The 21,461-nt window shown below is 38.3% G+C and overlaps 5 protein-coding genes across 6 annotated transcripts; 3 read left to right on the plus strand and 2 right to left on the minus strand.

Moving 5' to 3' along the window:
* The first annotated feature begins 1,636 nt into the window (after positions 1–1,636).
* On the plus strand, positions 1,637–5,155 carry lhx6b (LIM homeobox 6b). The gene is made up of 6 exons (XM_043238335.1): positions 1,637–1,663; positions 2,362–2,483; positions 2,893–3,113; positions 3,253–3,347; positions 3,476–3,571; positions 3,650–5,155. Exons 1-6 carry the CDS (start codon positions 1,637–1,639, stop codon positions 3,794–3,796), a joined length of 708 nt encoding a protein of 235 aa, XP_043094270.1. The 3' UTR covers positions 3,797–5,155.
* A 1,330-nt stretch (positions 5,156–6,485) lies between these two features.
* krt1-c5 (keratin, type 1, gene c5) lies at positions 6,486–13,649 on the plus strand. 2 transcript variants are annotated; one of them, XM_043238538.1, is made up of 10 exons: positions 6,486–6,623; positions 6,921–7,359; positions 7,488–7,570; positions 7,690–7,846; positions 8,778–8,942; positions 9,045–9,170; positions 10,670–10,887; positions 11,023–11,048; positions 11,938–12,049; positions 12,332–13,649. In XM_043238538.1, exons 2-10 carry the CDS (start codon positions 6,964–6,966, stop codon positions 12,372–12,374), a joined length of 1,326 nt encoding a protein of 441 aa, XP_043094473.1. In that variant the 5' UTR covers positions 6,486–6,623; positions 6,921–6,963; the 3' UTR covers positions 12,375–13,649. The 2 variants fall into 2 exon arrangements, with proteins under 2 accessions (XP_043094473.1, XP_043094472.1); XM_043238537.1 differs by lacking the exon at positions 6,486–6,623 and having other exon boundaries at positions 6,651–7,359.
* A 771-nt stretch (positions 13,650–14,420) lies between these two features.
* Positions 14,421–16,704, plus strand: zbtb26 (zinc finger and BTB domain containing 26). The gene is given in 3 exon segments (XM_043239942.1): positions 14,421–14,548; positions 14,896–15,349; positions 15,421–16,704. Coding segments are annotated over 2 exon segments (1,164 nt in total). The 5' UTR covers positions 14,421–14,548; positions 14,896–14,901; the 3' UTR covers positions 16,137–16,704.
* Positions 16,705–17,203: 499 nt separating this feature from the next.
* On the minus strand, positions 17,204–19,538 carry zgc:101858 (uncharacterized protein LOC449555 homolog). The gene is made up of 8 exons (XM_043239939.1): positions 19,304–19,538; positions 18,971–19,141; positions 18,696–18,874; positions 18,244–18,337; positions 18,087–18,156; positions 17,655–17,691; positions 17,510–17,573; positions 17,204–17,421 (listed from the first exon to the last, which is right to left on the minus strand). Exons 1-8 carry the CDS (start codon positions 19,325–19,327, stop codon positions 17,263–17,265), a joined length of 798 nt encoding a protein of 265 aa, XP_043095874.1. The 5' UTR covers positions 19,328–19,538; the 3' UTR covers positions 17,204–17,262.
* Positions 19,539–19,775: 237 nt separating this feature from the next.
* Positions 19,776–21,264, minus strand: ppil3 (peptidylprolyl isomerase (cyclophilin)-like 3). The gene is made up of 6 exons (XM_043239940.1): positions 21,215–21,264; positions 20,873–20,947; positions 20,688–20,781; positions 20,471–20,538; positions 20,154–20,272; positions 19,776–19,990 (listed from the first exon to the last, which is right to left on the minus strand). Exons 1-6 carry the CDS (start codon positions 21,215–21,217, stop codon positions 19,864–19,866), a joined length of 486 nt encoding a protein of 161 aa, XP_043095875.1. The 5' UTR covers positions 21,218–21,264; the 3' UTR covers positions 19,776–19,863.
* Between the last annotated feature and the right edge of the window lie 197 nt (positions 21,265–21,461).

Below are 21,461 nucleotides of genomic sequence, written 5' to 3' on the forward strand. Positions count from 1 at the left end.
CCTCCCTGGAAAATAGTTAAAAGGGACCCTCAAGTAAAAAGCCTTTTACGATCACACTTTCTGTGTGACTTTTTGACTCTTGACTGTTCCAGCGCCCCAACTTTCACACTCTTCTGCCCCTCCAGGGTGTGTCTCATAAATTACTCTACTGTAAACATGTCCTGCGTCTCCCTATCTCAAAATCACAGAACACCGCAAAGAAAATATCTTTACAACCATCTGTTCAAAAGATATTTGTCTTTTTTTAACCCTTTTATTGGCGACGTACTTTCATAGTTGCTGAATATCCCTCTGTTCCTCTTAAAACCCATAAAATCTGAGGCCATCACCTTGAACATTGTTTATGCAGGAACAACAGGATACTTCTGAAATCTTGTGCAGTGTTTACAATAATAATTTTAGAGCTGCTATACACAGCTAAACATATTCAGTCCCGTATGTGTGTTTAGGAATAGCTAACTCTGGTCTTATCAACAGGAAGCTATTTTTAAACACCTTTCTGGCACAGAAGTTGTTTAATTAATGCTTTGCTATTTAGGAAGGACCTTTATTTAGACATCTCAGTCCTCCACATCATCTAGTCAATTGTGCACATCATCAAAGTAGTTTCTCAAATTGCGATAGTTTTGGTTCATTAATGCAATTATGAACATTTGTCTGAAGTTTTCTACGTTTTCAGTTGCTAATATAATGTCGCTCAAATGTAGTTCTCTGTGCTATAGTCCCCTTATATATAACCCTCGAAACATTTAGTCATTAAATGCAAAAGGGTTGATCTAGTTGTCATGAATTGTCAAAAAAATTTTCCACACATATATTAGACTTTTTGTAAATTTGCCATGAATTGTGCAAGTCAATCTTGACTGTCACTAATGAAGAGAGTAGATCAACCAGTTTTCTGAAATAGGTGTATCTCATGAATCTTCAATTGGAAAGCATACAAACAGAGGGCAACCACAAAAAAAGTTATCAATTCTGATTTACCTTCGGAAAACAATCAAGGTCAGCAGCGGAGAGGAAGAAGAGGAAGCAAAACATCTCCCAATATTTAGTTGAACCCTTCAGCTAATGTAAGGCCATGATTAACACCATGGTCCACAACGATGGCCCTTATTTCATCTTATATGTACCTCTGTGCTTGGCCTCTTCTGCCTTTTTGAGAACTATATATTAACAACTGATAATGTAAAAAGCAGCAGACCACGGCCAAAAGGCTGCATGTCCAGTTAGATGAACCTAACAAAGCAATTTGTTCAAAAGAATGAGGAACTGTTTATGTTGTGAACAAGTGACTGGAGGATGTGGAGGTTGAAAGCGGCTGAAGTCCTTTTTCTAAGAAATGTGTATCAGATTGCACATTCCTTTGTTCCTGGCTAACATGTGTTTGCTTGTTTTTAAGTACACATATTTTGTAAAGTATAAGTCTATGCATGGCATTTAATGCATTCATTTTCAAAAAAGTCTCTGCACTATTTTACTCTTGCGCAAAATCTGTTACAGTATTGAATTCCTTTTTTTTTTATTATGGCCTTTGACTGACAGCTAAAATGTCACACTTTGTCTGTCTGCAGTCCGAACATTTCCAGTCATGGTAATTATATGGACTTTCTCTGTAGGCCTACTCTTATTATGGCACATGATAACAGTTCTGAAGGGCTTAGAGGTTAAGAGTCTAATCAATAATTCTGTCATAATTGGACCTGGTTTTATATAAATGTAGCAAAGCCTTCATATTCAGCACCAATGTTAACTGGTGGCGTTTGGTGACACGGTTTTATAAATTCCGTCGAGTGTCTTTGCGTACAGAAATGGTAAGTAGCCTGAATTATTTATTTTATTTTATTTTTTTTACGTAGGCTAACGATTAGCTACCACAGTGCCACATTTGCACTCTTACTATGGTTAGCGTAGCAAAATGGTTAATATGCAGTAACCACGGTTTAGTAGTTATTGTTTTAGCTGCCTAGCAAAACCGGTTCATTAGGTTTCTATTTATTTTAAGCCATTTGATCTCCAAACCAAATAAAACACAGACTTATTAATCGCGAAATAATTGCGACTTATTCTAAATATATATTTTTTTTCAAAGTCATCCTCGAATCACCACTGTCGGAGTTTGAGGGAGAAAAGCTCAAGGTGTTCGTCTCTGTCTTCTTGGTTCGTGTGTGCGCGCTGCGCGACGGAAATCGTGGACCGACAAGCGCTAAAGGTGCTTAGGCTGTGCCTACCTCACGACGACGGAGAAAGACACATTAAACAACAGCGATGCATGCAATACCGCTGTAATAACGAATGAATACAACGGTTAAAAATGTGTTTTGAGCGACGTAAGACGACATGTAACGTTATTTCTTCTCTCAGGTGAACGGATTAACGTGGCATTTGAAATGTTTGAGGTGCTCGGTGTGCGCCGTGTCCTTGAGTCAGCAAAACAGCTGCTTCTTCAGAAACAAAGAGGTTTTCTGTAGAACGGATTATAACAGGTACAGTGTTCATTGACGGAAAGGTTTCCTGCATTTCTGATTTTTTGTTTGTGACATATTAGTGTACAGGGTCACCGATAGTTTCTCTTTAACTTATAAAGAGGGTTTGTTTAATGTTTCATCAAAATTTTCTTCAGTTATTTCATCAAAGATTGTAACATTCATTAAAACTGGCCTGAATGTTATGTTAATGTAACACTAAAGTCAGAACTTTAACTAAAATTCATAATTCCCACCAAAACGAATATTCCATGTTAACTTAAATTGTTTTGTTTTATAAAATTGTTAGGCCCTATGCATGAACACATAGTCGTTCCGACAAATGTCAGGACTTTGAAATGGTGAAACGTTTGTTACCAGCAAGACATCATTTTTAATAAAGCAATGTATTTCTTGATTTGTTTTTCAGTACCTTTGGCATAAAATGCACCCGATGTGGCCTTCAAGTCAGTGCGAATCACTGGGTTCGGAGGGCAGGTAATGACATATATCACCTTGCCTGCTTCGCTTGCTTCTTCTGCAAAAGGCAGCTTTCCACGGGAGAGGAGTTCGGCTTGATGGAGAATCAAGTTCTCTGTCGCCTTCACTACAACATAATGCTTCCAAATCTGCAGCACATGTCAGACAAAGGTCATTTCTCTTCACAATCTTTTGATTGTTTTAAGGATATTAAAACAGTGTCTTACATGTTAACAAGTAACAGCAATCTCTCGTTAATACACGAATATGTCGGACACTTTAAAATGAAACGCCTTTTGTATTATAACAGGAAATATAATGCATTTGAACGGAGCTTTACCGATACAAAACCTCCCAAAACCACCAAAAAGGCCTCGCACCTCATTCACCTCGGAGCAGCTGCAGGTACTGTAACTGTAAGTGGACTGTAACTATGCATGCATGTGCTTGATTATGATTTAACACACAGACAAATCGTTCATGAATCTTTGCGTATTGGAATGGGCTTGCATGTGTGCATTTGATTTACATAGATTATGCAAGCCCACTTTATTCAAGACAAGAACCCTGATGCACAGACTCTGCAGGGGCTGGCAGACATGACTGGACTGAGCAGAAGGGTCATACAGGTAAAGATTGGTATAGGCTGAAGTCTATGCAGTGACTCGTTAGATTTAAGTGTAACCACTGGTACTGAATTCTCGTAGGTTTGGTTCCAGAACTGTCGAGCCAGACAGAAGAGGAACCCATTTCATGACAGCCTTCCTCCACAGGACAGATACCAGACATTTGCAATGCCCTTTCTGTCAGATAACCAGTACTTCTCGGCTTCGGATATGCCCGAGACTCACTGAGACTGCCCACTATTTCAGCATCTCTCTCAGAAGAAGAATAAAAAGGTACAAAACTGTCATTATCGAAAGTTTGGGGTAATGTTTAAAGAAATCGATACTTTCAGCAAGGATGCATTACACCAATAAAGATGTGCCAGTAAACACATTTCTCAAGGGTCATGTGATCATATTTTGCAATATTACTGTTTTCGATCTTAGAAATGCATAGAGCACAAGACAGTTGATACCCTAAACTTTTGAAGCATAATATCACATTTAAAACATTTGAAAACTTATCCAAGAATCATCAGTTATGCTTAGATGGTGCTGTATTTGTTACTATATTTATTTATTATTTACTTGAAAAGGATTTACAGGAAAGGATTTCGAAAGGTATTTGGTAAGTACCATTTGAAAAGGGTGTCTGTTTAATAATGAACACATCTGTATTTAAAATACAATACAATAAAATACTAAAATAGTCACTAATTTATCTGGTGCCAATTTGATGTTGAAAGTTGCTCAAAGCAAGATAAAATGAACCGTGAAACACTGCTACTTGAGTAGATATAAGCTTTTTCAATTGTTGTGCTGTCGAGCATGTCTTTCTCATCTTCTGTAATCACTTGCCACAAAAAAAGAATGCCGGCTCGATCTTTATTTTGTGCCTGATTGCTTAAAATTGTGACAGCTTAATGATATTTGTTTTCTTGCACTCAAGCAGTGATTGTCAATTATCTGTCAGTTCATCTAATGATCCAATATAATCCAGCAATCAGGGTCCCTTATTCACTTGTGTTCATTGGCATGTAATAATTCTAATGGAAGCTGATGGTCTCCAATTTCTTTCTGTATGTGTTTAATGGCAACCACACTTTATAAAATGCCCAATCAAATAATGACCATTAAGCTATTCATTCGGTGAGCAATTTCACAAGCGGTAACAGTCCCTGAATACTGCATGATGCATTGATTCATTGTGTGTCACCATTTCTTGAAATAGTCTCAAAGTGGTGTATTGATTTGAACACGTTTAAGCTTTACAATAAATTTCAATGGCCAAACACGAACTCTGAAGATCTAAAATGGCTTGTCCTTCCTAATGACGTATGGGTCTTTTCTTTCCTGCACTACACTGCATATTATACAGGCCGAGTTAAACTCTTAAAGCTTACTATGTAATATATATTTTTTGCATACAATACCTTTCAGATATTTGTGGTCAGTAAGATATTTCATGCTGAAAGTCTCTTATGCTCACCAGGGCTGCAGTTATGTGGTTATACAGCAAACCGTAATATTGTGCAGCGTTGATTACTGTTCATTATTTTAATATGTTTTAAACAGCATTCTTGTGATGTCAAACTTAGCCATTACTCCAGCTTCAGTGTCACGTGATCCTTGAGAACTCATTCTAATATGCTGATTTGCTGCTCGATATACATTATTAAAATTAATTATTAATATTAATAACAGTTATGCTGCTTAATGTTTTTATAGAAACTGTGATAAGACGAATAGAAAGTTTTAAAATCTTTGCAACATTACAAATGTCTTTAATGTCACTTTTGATTAGCTTGACTCCCCCTGAATAAAATATTAACATCTACAATATTATTCTACTTGCTCACCAGGATTAAATCATTTTTAGGTTGACAAAGGACACAATGAGTCTGTTTTATGCATTAGCATGCAATTTCAGTTGTGCCCACATGATGGTGCTGACATTAACAATAGTGAGGGTTATTTATGATGGAGGGGTCCCCTTTATTTACTCCATTACATGAAAGAAACATGGTGGTACTTTGTTTTATTATTATGGTACATGGATGTGGTAATCAACTTGTACCATGGTTTACAAGAAACATATTCACATTGTGCATTAAGTTTATTATACTGTACTGGTATATGCATATACCCCAGTATATAATGTGTATATAATATTATACACACAGTAAAGGTAAGTAGTCAATACACATCATCATTTACACAATAATTCAATTCAAGGATTTCATTCAGATTTTCAGTCACAACTAAAGTAGGTGATTAGGTCAACTTCCTCCCCAAATAGAAACATTTCTCATAGGTTTTGCCTTTTTCTGTTCTCTGTCTCTTCATTGTTTGGGCCTCTTCCTGGCTAGTGCGGCTTTAGAGGACCAGCTCCGTGTGAAGCACGGTTCTCACGTTACAGGTCATTGTACCATCACTGAATAGTGTCAGTGTACAGAAATGGACTGTTCCCCTTCCCTAAAGCAAATCAGGTTACACCAGATTCAGAAAAAAATGGGGTTATGGTTATTACAGTACACCCTGTCCCATAGTGGATATGAAGTCACTTCTATTATAAAGTGTAATTGTCAGTGCTGTTATTTATCTTAAAGAAACCATTTATCCAAAAGTGACAATTCTGTCACCATTTATTCACCATCGTATAGTTTCAAACGAAATATGAAAGCCATTATTTTGGGTCAAAATAACAATGGATGCTCTTGAATTTCGTTGTATTAACTTCCTAAAATGTTTTGAAAAATTGTAAGTCTTTTCATGTCTTTAAGCAAATATTTCAAAAAAATAAAAGTCAAGCATCACATAATTTGTTTCTGACAGTGCAATGTAATCTGTGGATAGTGCCTTGGGAAAATTTCATTGTGTTTTATGGGTTTCAGTCAGGAAATATCCTTTCACCTGTGGAGGGATGTGATTGGCTGGCTATAGGCTTCCATAGTCACAGCTCTTCAGGAGGAGTCTAAGCATAAATACTCTGACTCACCTGAACAAGTACAAATAAAAGCACCACTTCTTCTCCGGACAAAACCACACTCAGCTGCAGCATTTGGACATAATCCTTGTAAGTACATTTTTTTATTCACAAAGTCTTTTCTGGTTTGAAACTATATTTCAAGCAAAATGGTTTTCTCATTAAAACGCAGCGTTCTCGTATTTCGTAACATTATGCTGTAATCAATACATTTTATAGGGTATTTTTAAATTAAAATTAAATAGTGATACATAGCTCTTTAAGTATGAAATGTCTGTCTGCAAATGAATGGTGGAAAGGAGCGTTATTGATATTTTCATGGTTTCCATGTGGCATATTTGAACAAGCCGCATTCACACTAACAAGCAGTAAATATTTCTTTATCAGTGGTACACGTACAGTACAGAACATCTCTGGTTCAGCGAGCACCATGACCTCCAGCTTCTCCGTGCACAGCCACTCTCTGGGACGACAGCCGTCTTTCTCCAGCATGTCTATGCGTGACAGTGGGGTTCGGGGACGCTCTAAAGTCCCAGTGTCTCTGTCCTCGGCCAGCACTCTGTCCCTCTCCCGTTCCACCTCTCTGGGAAATGGCTTAAACATCCTAAGCAACCTCTCGCTGAATGGTCTAGGAGTTGGTGCCAGTGAAAAGGAGACCATGCAAGGTCTAAACGACCGACTTGCCAGCTATCTGGAAAAAGTGCGGTCTCTGGAGAAGTCCAACGCTGACCTGGAGCTGAAGATTAAACAGCTGATGAAGGAGCGAGCACCCAAGGGTCACGACATCGAAGGGCTGATGGCTCAAGCACATGCCATTGGACAAGAGGTTTGATAATCTAGTTCTGTTCGTAGCTGTGGTTTTAGTTGTTTCATAAACGAGAAAGCAGAAAGAACGTTCAGTGTGGTCCTCGCATGAAATCCTTTATTAGTCAGCATCACATTTCCGCTCTTCAGGTGAGGAAGAAGACTTTGGAGAATGCTCGTATAATGCTGGAGATTGACAATGCCAAGCTTGCAGCAGATGACTTTAGGGTCAAGTGGGTTTCGCTCTTTTTGTTCTTTGCTAAAAGTCCTGAAAAACATCCATCGTGAAAAATACTGTTCGTTTTATACAAATTTGTAGGTTTTAATGGTTTATTGGTTTGTTCCTGAACAGATGGGAGGCAGAAGCTACTCTTTGCCAGTCGGTTGAGAGAGACTGTCATGCTCTGAGACGAGCAAAATCTGATCACGATCAGATCATCGCAACACTTCGAGGAGACCTGGACAGTCTCAAAGAAGAGCTCTATTTCCTCAAGAAGAACCATGAGGAGGTTAAACACAGCTGGCACAAAACATAACACTGACAATATGAATATTATATTGTTTGGAAATAATATTAATAGCAACTAAGTATTTACATGCACAAATTTGGGAATCCTATCCACTTTTTTTCTGACGTGAAAATGGGCGTGGCCAATGGTAAATTATATGGGTGTAGCTTCTGGTCTCATCCGCGTCCAGCTATTTTTAGCTGTATGTTGTTATCCTTTTTATTTACCTATAGTGTAAAATGAACATCCATTGACTTACTTATATACGTATAAATACATTCAAATATTTTTAGCTACATTTTATTATGTGTAGTGTATATATATATATATATATATATATATATATATATATATATATATATATATCTCACATATACACACGTCAGATGATTAATTGGGATTAATCGCTTTTAAAATACGTTTAAAAATAGAGCGTGTCTTATTTCTTGCCGTATAGTCATTCAGATATATAAACTTTTAGTGCTGCAGATATAGAAACACCCTTCAATCAAACAGTTTTCTGTAGATTGATATATAGAGTAATCAGTGTGTAAAACACACACATTAACACACACCCATCCAGGCCTACAGACATATGGAGGAGGTGAAGAAATGTTTGGTCAGACAGGTGTGTCTCCACACAAATGTAGCATTTAACGCTAAACAAATTAATCACTTTACTAGGAGCAACTGCAGTATGTTAAGAGCACAAATAGGCAATTTATACACAAATTATCACAAATCTACTGTAAAAGTCTTTAGAACTGAGATAAGACGAATACCCTGCACAGTTTGAGGTATGTAAACATTAAAGAATAAATACTTAAGTAAGTCATTTTAAGAAAATCTAATGCAATTCACACATTTTAAGTGCTTAAGAGTGTAAATACTCTCTGGCGAGATTGTAAATGACTCGTCTGTCTCTATTAAGGAGAAAAACGCACTGAAGGCCCGTCTAGCCAACGAGCAAGTGAACGTGGAGGTGGACGCGGCCCAGGGCCCGGACCTCGGAGCCATCATGGCAGAGCTGCGGGTGCAGTACGAGAGCATCGCACGCAAGAATAAAGAGGATGCTGAGATGTGGTATCTGAAGAAGGTCTCCGCACACCTGAAGCAGCTATTTATAGACTGATGATTTGACTGCAAACACAGGTGCGCTTAAACGAATATGTGTTCTGTGTGTGTGTGTATGCGGCAGCTGGAGACCGTGCAGTCAGAGGTGAAGGAGAGTAACGAAGCTCTGCGATGCGCTCAGAGTGAACTCAATGAAAGACGACGCTTCCTGCAGGCGCTGGAGGTGGAGCTGGACAGTCTGCGCAAACAGGTGACACGGATGAATGTTTATCCTAAAACTGCTGCAGTTTGTCTGTGAAATGTCCATTACAGTTAGTAAAAGCACGACTTTCACTCCCGTTGAGGCCAGTCTGGTAGTAACTGGAGCAACCAGTTAATGTAGATGCAAGTGTATGCTTCAGAACACTGGAACATCGTGGATTCTTGCATGCAGCTTCCAGGAAAAAAGTCCCCCAATTCTTTGTTTTCCTGACCTTTTCCAGTTGCTTATATGGTCATGAACATGCTTCAATGTAGACTTTTACAATAATAATAATAATAATAATAATAATAATAATAATAACTGCAGTGGACATCAGATTAAGTTAAATAAACTTTTTAAATTGTTATCAAAAGGACAAACCTTTTACAGACATCTGTCAAAAAATTGTATGTTCATTAAATATTACAGGGATTTGAAAATGTCATCATGCCAGGAACGATCCTCTACCTTTACAGTTTTTATTGACAAAAATATTTTTGTTGATGATATTTACGAAATATTTAAAATGATTAAAATATGTTATATTATAAAAATATTGTCTGGAAAATATTTCATTGAATTTTAATTAAATATTTAATTAAAATATTATTTATCAATCAGGCTGACAGTGTATCTGTATCTGAGATTAACAAGTCACTATGCATTAGTAGGGTCAAATTTGGTCTGAAAATAAATAAGTAAATAGTGACTTTTTTGTGTTTGAAAATGATTCATCTCATATGGTTAGACTTAAAGTCTCCCTGGAAAAAGGAAAAACTGTCTCTTTTTGAGAGGTTTACATACACGGTTAGAACAAAGATTCCAGATAAATTGCTCGCTTGCTTTTCTATTAAGGAGAAAGCTCCTTTTCCAAATTTCCTCTAGAGTGGGCAAGACTGAATTGCTTGAAGTCAAGCGGGAATGGAAAAGACGCATCTTCCAACCGTCTTACAAATGATTGCTTATGTTACATTACTCATCTGTAAATCTGTTCGGATAAACATTCTTCAGACATTCAAATACTCTACCCTGTGGTTTAAGGTCGGTGAGCTGTTTGAGGCATCATATTCCTGTAGGGCTTTTCTTTTTACCTTTTTTGGACTTTGTTTTTTAATTAGATCTGCAATAATTTAGCCCATAGTTTGTCAACAGATATCCAGAGAACGTGTCAAGGTTAGCTCTTCAGCACAGGAAACCGCAGTCCCCTCCATCTGCTGTTCATCCTCCTGCAAACAACAACCATTTATGTTTACTCCCGTATAAAAAAAATCACTCCGTGAAACACGTGATGACAGTCTAAAAACGTTGCATCCTCATGGTCTGGACAGGTGATAAAGAGCTTTCAGCAGGTTGTTCAGCTAGTAGTTCACACATACCGGTTATAGATCAGACATTATACAAGGAAGTTGATTCTTGATGGTGCTCATCTCTAATAAAGGGTTCACATATCATGCTCCAGTCCGGCATACAGTTTTTTAGCTCATTGAAAATGTTATGGCTCGCCTCAGGTTGGTGTTCTGGAGGGGAACCTGGGAGAGACGAATCAGAAGTACACTCTTGAGATCGAGCGTCTTCAGGGCACGCTCACACAGCTGGAGGACGAACTCTCACAGCTGCGTCTGGACATGCAACGAATCAAAACCGACTACGAGCAGTTGCTGCGTATCAAACAAAACCTGGAGCTGGAGATCGCCACCTACAGGAGGCTGCTGGATGGAGAGGAAGTGTAAGAAGCCAGAGAGGTTTCTCAAAGCGGTTTTCAAAAACACGCTGCTGTTCCTTAAGTATACCTAGATGATGCTAAAGGAATCATCTCTTTTATATGCAATCAGTTGTGACATGTTTCCTTTGTGTTTTTCAGGATAAAAGAGATACCCTCTCCTAAAAGTAAGTCTGTTCTGAAAGGACAGTTCTAAGATTATGAAAAAACTAAATATGTTTTTTAAAAAATATGCAAACACTGTATAATGTTGATACTAATAGGCAAGAATGGGGTTTATTCAAATTGTATAATTGTTTTTGTAATCTAGTACAAAATCCTCTTAAAACTTGGAATGTTTCGTCATTGAAACTATGATAAAACTAAAATGACAATATACTCATTTTTGTCACGGCTTTTAAATAAGCAAGAAAAACAGTAAAACAACACTGACATGATTCAGAGTGATTCAAGTCTCACTATGCAATATGTAATAAAGAAAAATATTAACCTAAATGTCCAGTTGAGGCAAGTTTTTCCATAATAATAATAATTTTGTTGATCAAAACAATGGATTGATTGCATATTTGAGTCACTGTTTCTTATGTTTATGTTCAGCTATTTCACTTAAAGGGCAATGAAAAGTGAGATTACTGATCCTAAACGTAGGAGCCTGATAAAGCTGCTCCTTTTAGAAGTCCACTTCAAATGCTTCTGAACTTATCAAATATGTAGCGTACAATATATCAGACCATCTGAATCTTACATATCGATATATATAAATTATTGTAAACAGTATCATTGCACTGTTTAAACGGCTAACACTGTGTTTTATGATCGGTTTTCGTTGTAACGTACTATCTGCTAATAAGTTCACTAGAAATGTTCACTAGAGTAAAAAGAGCCTCACCCTACATTATCATCATAATTTTTCTTCATATTGTAGTTGTCAACAACTCTTTGACAGTGTTACTCAGGACAGTAAATAGGCCATTTGTGCACCTGCGGTAGCGTAACAGCACATTTAAAAACTCAACTCAGATGCTCATAGAATTGTTTTGTTTCTGCCTTTTGTAGAAGAACCTGAAGTGAGAACCAGGAAGATTGTGAAGGTGGTCACCCAGACCATGGTCAATGGAAAGGTGGTGGATGAATCCAGTGAAGTTGAACAGATTGAAGAACGAAAAAAGTGAGTCCGGCTCACAATTAAGTGACACCTATATTCTTGTGCTTTATCAGTGGGTACGCTTATCACAAGATATCACAAGACCACCTCCGTGATCTGTTCTTCATTTCGCCAAAAAGTGAATAAACATGCCAGATATCACAAAGTAGTGACGTGTCAGCGGTCTTGATTTTTTTTTTTCTACCACCTCTTTTTCCTCTTATAGGACTTTCGCATTCTCTCATAATTATTTTGAATGTCTTGCATTTCTTTTCACTGATATTATTTCTTCTTCACTTTCTTTAGGTCTGATTCTGTAAGGCGAGTCGCAATAGAGCGGGTCATTTAACAGTAGCACAGACCGAAAGTCACACAGTGAAACTAAATACATACGATACTAGCTGATTTCCTGAATGAAGTAGGCCTGCTAGTTTTAGGGACGGCGGTAGAAAAATGATACGTAGCTGTGGATGGGGATTTGAACCTGTCTGGTCACAGTGTGAGAAACTGAGCCAAAGGACGAAATCAAGACAGCCTCACTTTGAGAACGATGACCGAAAAAGCCCTGACACCAAACCTCTGTAGTATCAGATGTCTTGCTTTTGTGAAGCTTTCTGGGTGAAACGGCTGCTACGGTCCCAGCCCGTCACGGCCCTTGGTTTGCTCCGATAAATTCCACCATTATTGCCGGGTTTAAAACTATTTTGGCACTTAATCAGATTTCAGTTAATTGTAGCACGGTCTTACACAGGTCAGATTTATATTTAACTCTTACTAGTGCTGAATGAAACGCTATACGGTAACACTTTACAATACGGTTCATTAGTTATCATGAACTAAATGCTCGTAAAGCGTTTATTAATTTCAGTTAATGTCGATTTCAACATTTAATGCATTGTGAACCAACATGAATAAACAGTTATTCTACTTTCACTGACATTAACAAAGATTAATAAAAAGTGTAACAAATGCGTCGTTCATTGTTCATGTTAGTTAATAACTAATATTAACAAATGACACCTTATTGTAAAGTGCCAAAATACATTATTTTTACTTGTTGATTTATATCTACTACCCATATCTATAGAAATGTAACTCGTATATTGAAAATGTGTCGCTTATAATTGGATGAGAGCACCAAAAGCCACGTTCGTTTATCCAGTTTTCAATACGGGGCATTCCTAATTCACATTTCTTTTTGATTGATATGGATGTGGAGTGCACGTCTGACCAATAAAGGTGTGTGAAATACTCTCGGCTCAGCTTTAGCACCGTGTGTATCACTGCATCTAAACATGTTGTTGCATGCAGTGATGCATTTACAATAAACTTTAGCCTGATCTAGTCTAACCACAGACTCTTGTTTGGTTTCTGTTATCTGTGACTCATGAAACATCAGTTGATTTGTTTCTGCCCTATTGTTTGTGAACCGCAAGCATTATTATTGTAACAAATGCCGTTACACGCTGCTGTCATTACAAGGCTATTACTGACAATAAAAGTGATATGGTGTCTACCACTGCCTTTGGCAAATGAAGAGGGTTTCTGTCTTCAGCTGCTACGGTGTATTAGATATCGTGATCCTCCCATTCAGGAGAGATCTCGCATGGCTATTTGTTTTACGTCAAACGCCCCATAACAACAATCTCAAATACTTCTGCACTGTAAATTATTTACTTAACAGACAATTATCAATAAAGCATACAAAGTCTCATAACTCGCTTCCTATGTCAAACACTGCCTCCTTGTGGCTAGACTTCGAAAAGTAGTCTTTATCATCATTGCTATGTGTATTTTCATATTCACATATACACATTATTATATATTATTAAAATATTATTATTGTTATTATTATCTAGAGTGCATTTTTGCTTTCAGGGATTATATCACTCATGACAGTCAAGATTTACATTCATGCAAAGTTTTTTTTTTGGGGGAATATTGAACATTGTAATTCTAATAATAATAATAATAATTGTACTACTGTATACTGTTTTACTTTTCTCATACAGGCGTTTTCCACAAAGACAACATGAATGGAAAAGTGAACTGTCATAAGTTAGATGAATGTCTTCTCCAAAGATCAAGAAATGCTACAATTACATCAAATACTGACCCTACTGAAGCAATAGTACTTTGGTTAAATTTTTTTATGTTAACTGCACTGAAAAAATTAAGTCTAAATTAAAATCATGATCATATCACTACCAAACATTCTAACAAGAAAAACAAAGGTACAAGTGGCTTCACAAAAAAAGTTATCTTTTAAAAGATTGATTCTACCTGTGAATAAATGCTGCTCTTTGGAATAGTCGGATTAATCTTTCTAGAGACGACACGAACAGAAAGGGTTTTTACAATTAGCCACCTGTAATTGTGTCCTGCCCCTTTAAATTCGCCGACCAATCAGTGAACTCGGCACATCCTTTTCCGTCTCAAGCCACACACTAAACACAGGCGCTGTATGCTCATCCCAGGACAACAAAACAGAACCCAGACAGAAAATAAAGCAAATTGCTGCAGGTATTCCTATTTTAAATAAACACTTATATTCACCTCATTACTGTGACGATGTGTCTTCGTCGTCAGTGTTTTTCTCCATTCTCTCCAGTCGTCCATCCAGTGTGTCTGGTTTAGCTCTGTACAGTTTCCAGGCCTGTACTAACCACACTAACACCATCGTGCACACTTTAAATATTTGTGCTTTCACAAAATATAAACCACCCTCTACATATGATTATCATTATAATAATGTTCCTTTAAATTGTTTTAGCTAGACACGTGCGTTTGGAAACTATACAAATTACAGATGGGCATGTACTACATGGTTGCACTAAGTTTGAATCCGTTATGCTGTGTGTATTTAACAGTGCACCATGGCTCAGGACGGGGTGATACTGCAATTCAACTTTCCCACATTCGGGGACTCCATGCTCCAAAAGATGGATGCTCTTCGTCGAGACCGACGTTTCTGTGACGTTGTGGTCCGCATCAATGACTCGGAGGTGCCTGGACACAAAGTGGTCTTTGCCGCTGGCTCCCCTTTCCTTAGAGACCAGTTTGTCCTTCAGGACTCGCGTGAAGTACAGATATCTACACAGCAGGATGCAGAGGTTGGACGGAAGCTTCTTCTGTCCTGCTACACCGGGACACTGGAGTTTCCCGAGCTGGAATTAGTACACTACTTAACAGTGGCTAGTTTCCTCCAGATGGGCCACATCGTAGAGCAGTGCACCGAAGCTCTAAATAAATTCATAAAACCACACGAGGTCAAAGATGAGCGTGCATCCTCCCGACAGCCGTCGGACTTCTCCGCACAGCGCGGTCAACCAGCTGTGGAGACGGTGTGCGATGAAGAGGACGAGGACAACGATGGAGAAGATGACTTTGATGAGGACGACGACGAGGATGACGATGTGATCATGCAGCCCAAGTCTCCGCCACGTTTAGAAACTCTCAGAGCAACAGCAGAGGAGAGGAAAGTCCCATTAGCATCGTTAAGGTAGAGTCGATAGATGAGCGAATGCCCGATAACTTCCAGAGTCGCTCAAGTCGCTCGCCAACGCTACGCTCGCCAGAGCCCCAGCACTCCATGATAAACTCCACCGTGGAAACCCGACCTGCGGAAATCGCCATCAACCCCACAGCGGAGTACTCGCTGTCCCCGCCTGGACCCAGCGGCTCTGGGAAAGGCAATCTTTGGGGATGCTCAAGGAATGCCGATAAGGGTATGCAGTGGTACCACCAGTGCCCTAAATGTGCTCGTGTGTTCCGTCAGCTGGAAAACTACGCCAACCATCTGAAGATGCACAAGCTCTTTATGTGCCTCCTGTGCGGAAAAACATTTACCCAGAAAGGCAACCTGCACAGGCACATGCGTGTCCACGCCGGCATCAAACCCTTCCAGTGTAAGATATGCGGGAAGACTTTTACCCAGAAGTGCTCGCTGCTGGACCACCTGAACCTTCACAGCGGGGACAAACCACACCGTTGCAATTACTGCGACATGGTGTTCGCACATAAACCAGTTCTCCGTAAACACCTGAAGCAGATCCATGGAAAAAACAGTTTTGATAATGCCAACGAAGGCAATTTGCTTGAAGGGCTATAAATTTATTTTAACGTCTATATAAATTATATTAATATACATGACGTAGACACAATTTGTGTTGGAGACGCAATTTTGTATAAAAGTGGTTCTTAGCCGGGAGGTCAGGATCCACCGGGGGCCCCAGTGAAGGTCTGTTCACTACAAGGACGATGATTATAATGATTCTATATGTAGTCCACACCTCAGAATCGCTTTAAGACAGCCAATCAGAGTGCATTCAGTTTTAAAGAGTGTAAGCATTTAAAGCAGTCTACGACAGAAATGCAGCAACTGCAAACAACATTAATGTACTAGATCAAAGAAAAAAACAGCTGTCCTAAAAGCTAAAAACAAAATGCGTTCTTTGCTTAGGACAACTTTGTAGAACTTTTTCGATCCACTTCAAATGTTGACTACTGTAGGTACGGTTTTAGTTATCGGTCTCGCTGCGAATGGGCTTTAGGTATTAAAATAATTTACATGTAGTTGCATTAAGATACATCTGAAATTCTACAAAACACAAAAAAACAGTTTAGAACATGAAACTAACTCATTATTGAGTTTATTTATTTTTAAAGAAAGAAGTACCAGAGGTACATGAGTCAAGAAGGTTGAGAACCACTGCTGTAAATGAATACACTAAACTACAAGAACTAAATGAAGTGACGACTTATAAGTAAATGTACAGTCAAAATCAGGTTTAATGTCGTTTTCTTTTTTTTTTTTTTATATTGCAGGTCAGAGGAGACGCATTACATTGATTTCGAATGCTGCTGTGGCATCATTTCTTGTCATATCTTTTAAAAATAGATCCGATCAGACCACATCTTAGTTTTGAATGCTAGTGTATAACTTCCTCATTTGAACACTACTGCGTAAGCGCAACTCTTGGTAATAAACGCTTCCGCGTTTCCATCAGCGTAAACATGCCAGACTCCGGAGAAAACCGCTGACTCGCTAATAAATAATTTCAGCTACTGCATGAAATGTGCACTTCTTTCTGTTAATGTTCATCATGCTATGTAAAAATAAAAGATCACATCAAATCAACATACGTTCGATACGTTAAGAATTTCAACGCGTTTAGATCGATTCCAACTTGGTTTATTTCTTTGCTTCTGGCAGCCGTTATCGTGGCAGCGAATCATTACCGTGGACACATAGCATGTCGACCTCCGTCCACTGGAAGATTGACACCTGTTATAAATGTTGCCGCATCAGATGCCAGGAAAGCGATAGCATGAGCTACTTCGTCTACTTCACCTGGTCTGCCGAGAGCATGGGTCACCTTGCACTTCTCAAGGAACTGGAGCGAAGCAGAAAGCACACGCGCCGTGTTATACAGAAGCACGCAGCGTTACAGTTAAATTAGATAAAGCATCTTGACTCATCACCTGAGCATACTGGTCCTCGTCAAGTCCCGCACGCTTGTGAACCTCGGTAATAATTACTCCTGGGCTGTTGAGGCAAAGCATGTGTGTTCCCTCAGTCTAACAATTCTATGGCCCGCAAAACGTAAAAGCACAGAATGAAACTTACCAAACTGAGTTGACACGCACTTGCTTTGATGCCAACTCTACAATTAAGATCAGACGAGAAAACACTTTTGTACAGTAATAATACAAAAAACTTATTTCTCCAGCAAAGTATATTACTGGAAGTCAATTTCTATAATCATTTATATCACACTATATACATTAAGTTGGAAAGTAATTTGCTTTGAAGACACCTAGAGACTATTTAAAACAGCAAATGTGAAAGGCACAAAAAAATACTGTATTTAGCATATGTAGAAATATAGTATTAAATGTGAAACGTGTGTGACACCTTTCCCCAGTAACCTTGGAAACAGTTCCTTACAGTTAAAATCAACATTCGATCGACAGAAAAAAATGTTTGAGTCGAGACAAAAAGCTCTGGTTTTCTTGTAAACAGCACAGATATCATAGAGATATTACAGAGAGAACTTACCAAGAGCAACGCAGCGTGTGAACTGGTCGATGGCTGATTTGGACATGCAGTAGGCCAGTACACCAGGAAACTATAACCAACAGAAAATGTTAAGATGATCACTCAGGGCCTACTTTGTGGCTCATTCGGTAGTGACGTATAAACCCCTCAAACTCACTGATCGTTGCCCATTCACGCTGGACACATTCACAATCGAGCCTTTTGTTTTGATGAGATGAGGCACACAGAGATGAGTGAGATGATACACCGATCTGAAAGGGAAGAAGATGCGTCACATGTTGCTTACCTGTCCTGTCTTTAAGTCACAATCTACTGCACCCAGGGCGTGATGTAAGATCCACGAAAAAGAAAAATCATGTCAAATAAATAAACAAGGAAACAATAATTTGATTAACATAGTGGAGAAAACAGTTCAGCGCTACAATGAGTAGGAAACTTTTAATAATGTAATTTTATATAATAAGAATTTTTATAATATTTCATGTTCATAGATAATTAAACCGAAAACTACCAACATTAACATTTTATGTTGTGGGGTGGGTGTCCCTCATACCTGCAGGATCATCTAAAGAAAAGCCTTGAATGCAGAGCAGTTAAGTAATGTTTTACCTGACATTGACAGACATGACCTTGTCATACTGGGCCATGTCTGTTGTCTCTATACTGCCCATGGCAAGGATTCCTGCACTGTTGACGAGGACATCCAGCTTCCCAAAGTGAGCGATGACCTCTTCCACCGTCCTCCTCACGGTGTCTTCATCTGTCAAGTCTCCCGGCACTAACAGGGGCTGAAGACATTGGACAGGAGCCATAGGGAAATGAGCATTTTTATACGTGAAGCGTCAAAGCCTGTTAAGAGATGGAGAGACTGCGGTGTGTTTTACTTTAACTGCCCCCCGCGCCTCGCACTCTTTGGCGACTTTGGCGAGGTTGTCCACGTCGCGTCCATTGAGCGCCAGGTGAGCGCCCAGCCTGGAGAACAGCGCCGCCGCGCCCGCTCCTATCCCCGAGCTGGCGCCCGTGATCAGCGTCACTTTGCCCTTTAAAGAGCCAACCTGAAACGGCAGATCAGCATGTCACAGTTCAGCGTGCAACTCAAACGACGTGACTGAGGTTCATGTGCGCTCGAGCGGTTTGAAATTTCTGTGAGTGTAAACGGGGCTCGACCACTGAACCGTATAATCACTTCTCTATTATAGTTAGGGGACTCAACCTACTTTGAACGCGTCTGGACTTGCCATTTCGATTTAAATGATATTCACAGCTCTTGAGTGGCCTTTTATTTTTCCTTTCGCTCACGTGCGAGTGAACCAGTTACGTCACGTGCACGTGCGATAAGGGCATTTCAGGGTTCAGTCCTTTACTTTCTCAAGACAAATATTACTCGCATTGTTCTGTTTTCTTGTGCCAGAGTATATTTGTCTTCATTTTTATATCAGACTTACTGTTGCGGTTTTCAGTATTTTTATTAAACTTACTGTGCGTTTAGGTAAACATCCGGGTCACTAGAGTCATAACGATTTCAAAATTGTAGTCCTAATTTGTACCCTTCAAAATAGTAGTTCATACAAACACAACGCAGAATACAAATAACGCAGGAACCACTGAAGAAAACAAGGAGAAATTATATAAATTTAGTGAAAATGTTTATTTGTTAATAAAATACCTTGCATTTAAAACCCAATGTAAAATATTATGGGAAAAGCGAAACTGAAAACAACAGCAAAAATTTCTATTTACAAAACAAGGCTTTATGAATGTTTCACAATGAAATCAATCAACCAGCAAATGGGTTGGCATGAATAGTAATATCCTTAATACGGACATCGTTAAGGGGACGAAAGGTCTTTTCATTCACAGGGAGTTTCTCTAGTTCATCCAGAGTATCTAATCCATCTATAATTCTGTAAAAAAGAATGATTGTGTTAAAATTGATTGCCATCAACAATTATAACAGAAATAAATACACATAATAATTATGTTTATTTTGTCTATTATTAGCTATTATTTGAAATTATCAAAAAAAAAAGAGAGAAAAAGAAAAGAAAGGTCAAAAACAAAACATACTTTCCAAAAACTGTGTACTTCATGTCCAGGTGAGGCTGTTTTGCATATGTGAAGTAGAACTGTGATGCATTTGTGTTTGGTCCATTGTTGGCCATGGCCACCACCCCCCGGACATTGTGCTATATTACACAGACATTAAGATTAATCTAGAGAAGTCTTAAAAGATGTTTAAACAGCATTGTAAGTCAGGGTCGATGGTCCACAGTGTTAGATAATGTGGATGCTCTTTATTATTTTTACACACACTAAATGATTAATAACATGTTTTCTTAGAACATAGAATTTAAACATTAAATTACTTAAATTTCAATACATACCTTCAGATGTTCACTGAATTCATCTTCAAACTTTCTTCCCCAAATACTGGTCCCTCCTTTGCCTGTCCCTGCAGGAAAAACAATGAACTTAATTCAACCAAATTAAACTTTGGAAAAAAACAAAAACAAACAAACAAAAAAAAAACGTTATTTTACAACTTTACAAAAGATTTGAGACTTGGGTTAGAGGTAAGAAAAGAAATCCATTATCAGTTACCTGTTGGGTCTCCGGTCTGGACCATAAAGCCCTTTATGTTTCGATGAAAAATACATCCATTGTAAAACCCACTAGCGCACAGTGCAATAAAATTCTATATGAGAGAGAAAAAAAAAAGAGAATTAAAAGTAACATATATGTCCCATCCAAAACATCTGTCTGCGTGTTAGAAACAGGCGTCTTACTTCACAGCTTTTCGGGGCCTTCTCACAAAACAACTCTATCTTGAGATCACCCAGATCTGTGTGTAGAGTAACGGCCTGCGAGAGGAGTGAGAAATTAGATTTGCATAATTAATTATGAATATAAGATCAATAATTGTACCCATTTACAATGCTAATAATCTGAATACTGCTCAAAGAATACAGAACATCAAATGATTCTCTAACTGTAATTTGGCCGAAGTATTCCCCCACAATACTAACATAAAACAGATAACACTTTAAACTACTGCATACAATATATAACCAAAACTTCAAAGATTAAAATAAATTTCGCAAAGTTTAGGGATTAAATAGAAACCTTACCATCTTCTAAAACATACTACTTCAGCATTGCATGCGAACCGCCTTCTTCGTCGCAGTGTTTCACTGAATAACGTCCGACGCAGCTCAATGAAAAGGTTCCCATTTAGCTTTCAAAGCGGCATTTTCAGTCTACGCGTAAATAAAAGCAGTTTTAACAGTAAAGATAATTACAATAATGTTGAGTAAATATTTTAAAAGTAACTTGTCACTACGGTATTGTTTACAACCGCATATATTATTCTTTATA

Source organism: Puntigrus tetrazona, chromosome 5, assembly GCF_018831695.1.
Source record: "Puntigrus tetrazona isolate hp1 chromosome 5, ASM1883169v1, whole genome shotgun sequence".
NCBI classification, from domain to species: domain Eukaryota; kingdom Metazoa; phylum Chordata; class Actinopteri; order Cypriniformes; family Cyprinidae; genus Puntigrus; species Puntigrus tetrazona.